General features: G+C 32.2%; 1 protein-coding gene across 1 annotated transcript; it reads right to left on the bottom strand.

Moving 5' to 3' along the window:
- Window positions 1-303: 303 nt before the first annotated feature.
- LOC137838480 (uncharacterized) lies at window positions 304-1248 on the bottom strand. The gene has a single exon (XM_068647725.1). It carries the CDS (start codon window positions 1246-1248, stop codon window positions 304-306), a length of 945 nt encoding a protein of 314 aa, XP_068503826.1.
- Window positions 1249-1651: the final 403 nt, after the last annotated feature.

Genomic DNA, 1651 nt, shown 5'->3' on the forward strand with positions numbered 1-1651 from the left:
CTTCATTTCATAACCTGTAAGAATTTCAAAAAAGGTATTAAAGAAAAATGTTGTGAAATGTTTGAAGTGTATGATTGAAGTTAAGAAATGTTTACCCATGTTGATTAGTTTCCGCTTTAAGTCAACATTTTTAAACCTCTTATTGAAATTGGATGCTATATGGCGTATGTAATACACTGAGGTTAAACCATCTTCGGAAGCAACTTCTGGAGATTGTAATGCTGATAATATTGTTGTTCCTCTATCCGTAATCATGCATAAATTTGACTGAGGTGTGACATATGCTCGTAACAATTGGAAAAACTATATAAGGGCTTCCTTTGTTTCACCTTCAACAATGACGAAAGCTAATGGAAAAATGTTTCGGTTCCCATCTTGACTGATGGCAGTCAATAAAGTGCTGTGATATTTTCCAGTCAAGAATGTGCCATCAACTTGAACTATGGGCTTGCAATATTTGAACCCTTCAATGCATGGCTTGAACGACCAGAAGACACGTTCTAAGATGTAATTAGATTCGTCTTGAACACCATCAACAACATACGTACGAGTAATATATTGCACTACAGTTCCAGGGACACTGTCTTGTACAACTTGCAACCACCTTTGAAGATGATTATATGATTCGTCCCAATCACCGAACTCCATTACAAAAGCCTTTTGTTTGGCTACCCATGCTTTTTTATACGTCACCGAATAACCAAGTTGATTCTTTATTTCCGCAATTATAGTTTTTATTGGAATGGATGGATTCGCTTTGACGGAGTTGACCACGAAGGATGCTATTTGGCTTGAATCTAAATTTTTGTGATCAACTGAAACAGATGTGTTTAAACAGGTGTGAGGAGCTTCAATTTTTTTGATTTCCCATTGTTGTCGGATTTTTGTAAAAGAGGCTCGGATGCGCCATTGGCAATCGTTGTTGTAATGAATGCAATGTGCAGTATATCCATTCGGCTTTGATTCCACCACCATAAAGTTGTAACCCTGATGAATGTGGTATTGTTTGATTGCATTCAAAGTTGACTCCTTTGAATTGAAAGACATGCCTTCCGAAAGGTCGAAATGTATATTGTGGGTTGTACGACTAAATGATTGAACATTGTCGTTGGATGAAGTTGGGAAGGTTTGTTCCTCCGGAATATACTCCTCTTGTTCATCATCTGCACTGAATTCATGAACCATATCTCTGATAATAGTTTCTTTCTCGGTGTTCAAAGAACTTTCACCAGAATACCAGGAATCCATATAGCACAAATTTAAAAATGTGAAATAACACAAATCTCTGTAGTATGTATAAAGTCTTGGAGAGAGTTAAAACACAAATAAAAGCTTACTAATATTATAACAATAAAAAATTGAATATACATAACTTTTACAGATTCTTAAAACATTAAATATTAAATAAAATTAGAGACTTTTTTTATTACCATATATAAAATTATATATAATAATGATTGATAGAAATTAAGGAATACGAAAAAATATTTTTACAGATTCTTAAAACATTAAATATTAAATAAAATTAGACACCTTTTTTTATTACCATATTTAAAATTATATATAATAATGATTGATAAAAATTAACTAATACGAAAAAATACTTTTACAGATTCTTAAAACATTAAATATTAAATAAAATTAGACACAT

Source organism: Phaseolus vulgaris, chromosome 4 (genome assembly GCF_051622355.1).
Source record: "Phaseolus vulgaris cultivar YP4 chromosome 4, ASM5162235v1, whole genome shotgun sequence".
In the NCBI taxonomy this organism is placed as follows: Eukaryota; Viridiplantae; Streptophyta; class Magnoliopsida; order Fabales; family Fabaceae; genus Phaseolus; species Phaseolus vulgaris.

Excerpts from the sequence above, each read along its gene's own strand:
- LOC137838480 (XM_068647725.1), bottom strand. The coding sequence starts at position 1,248 with ATGGATTCCTGGTATTCTGGTGAAAGTTCTTTGAACACCGAGAAAGAA.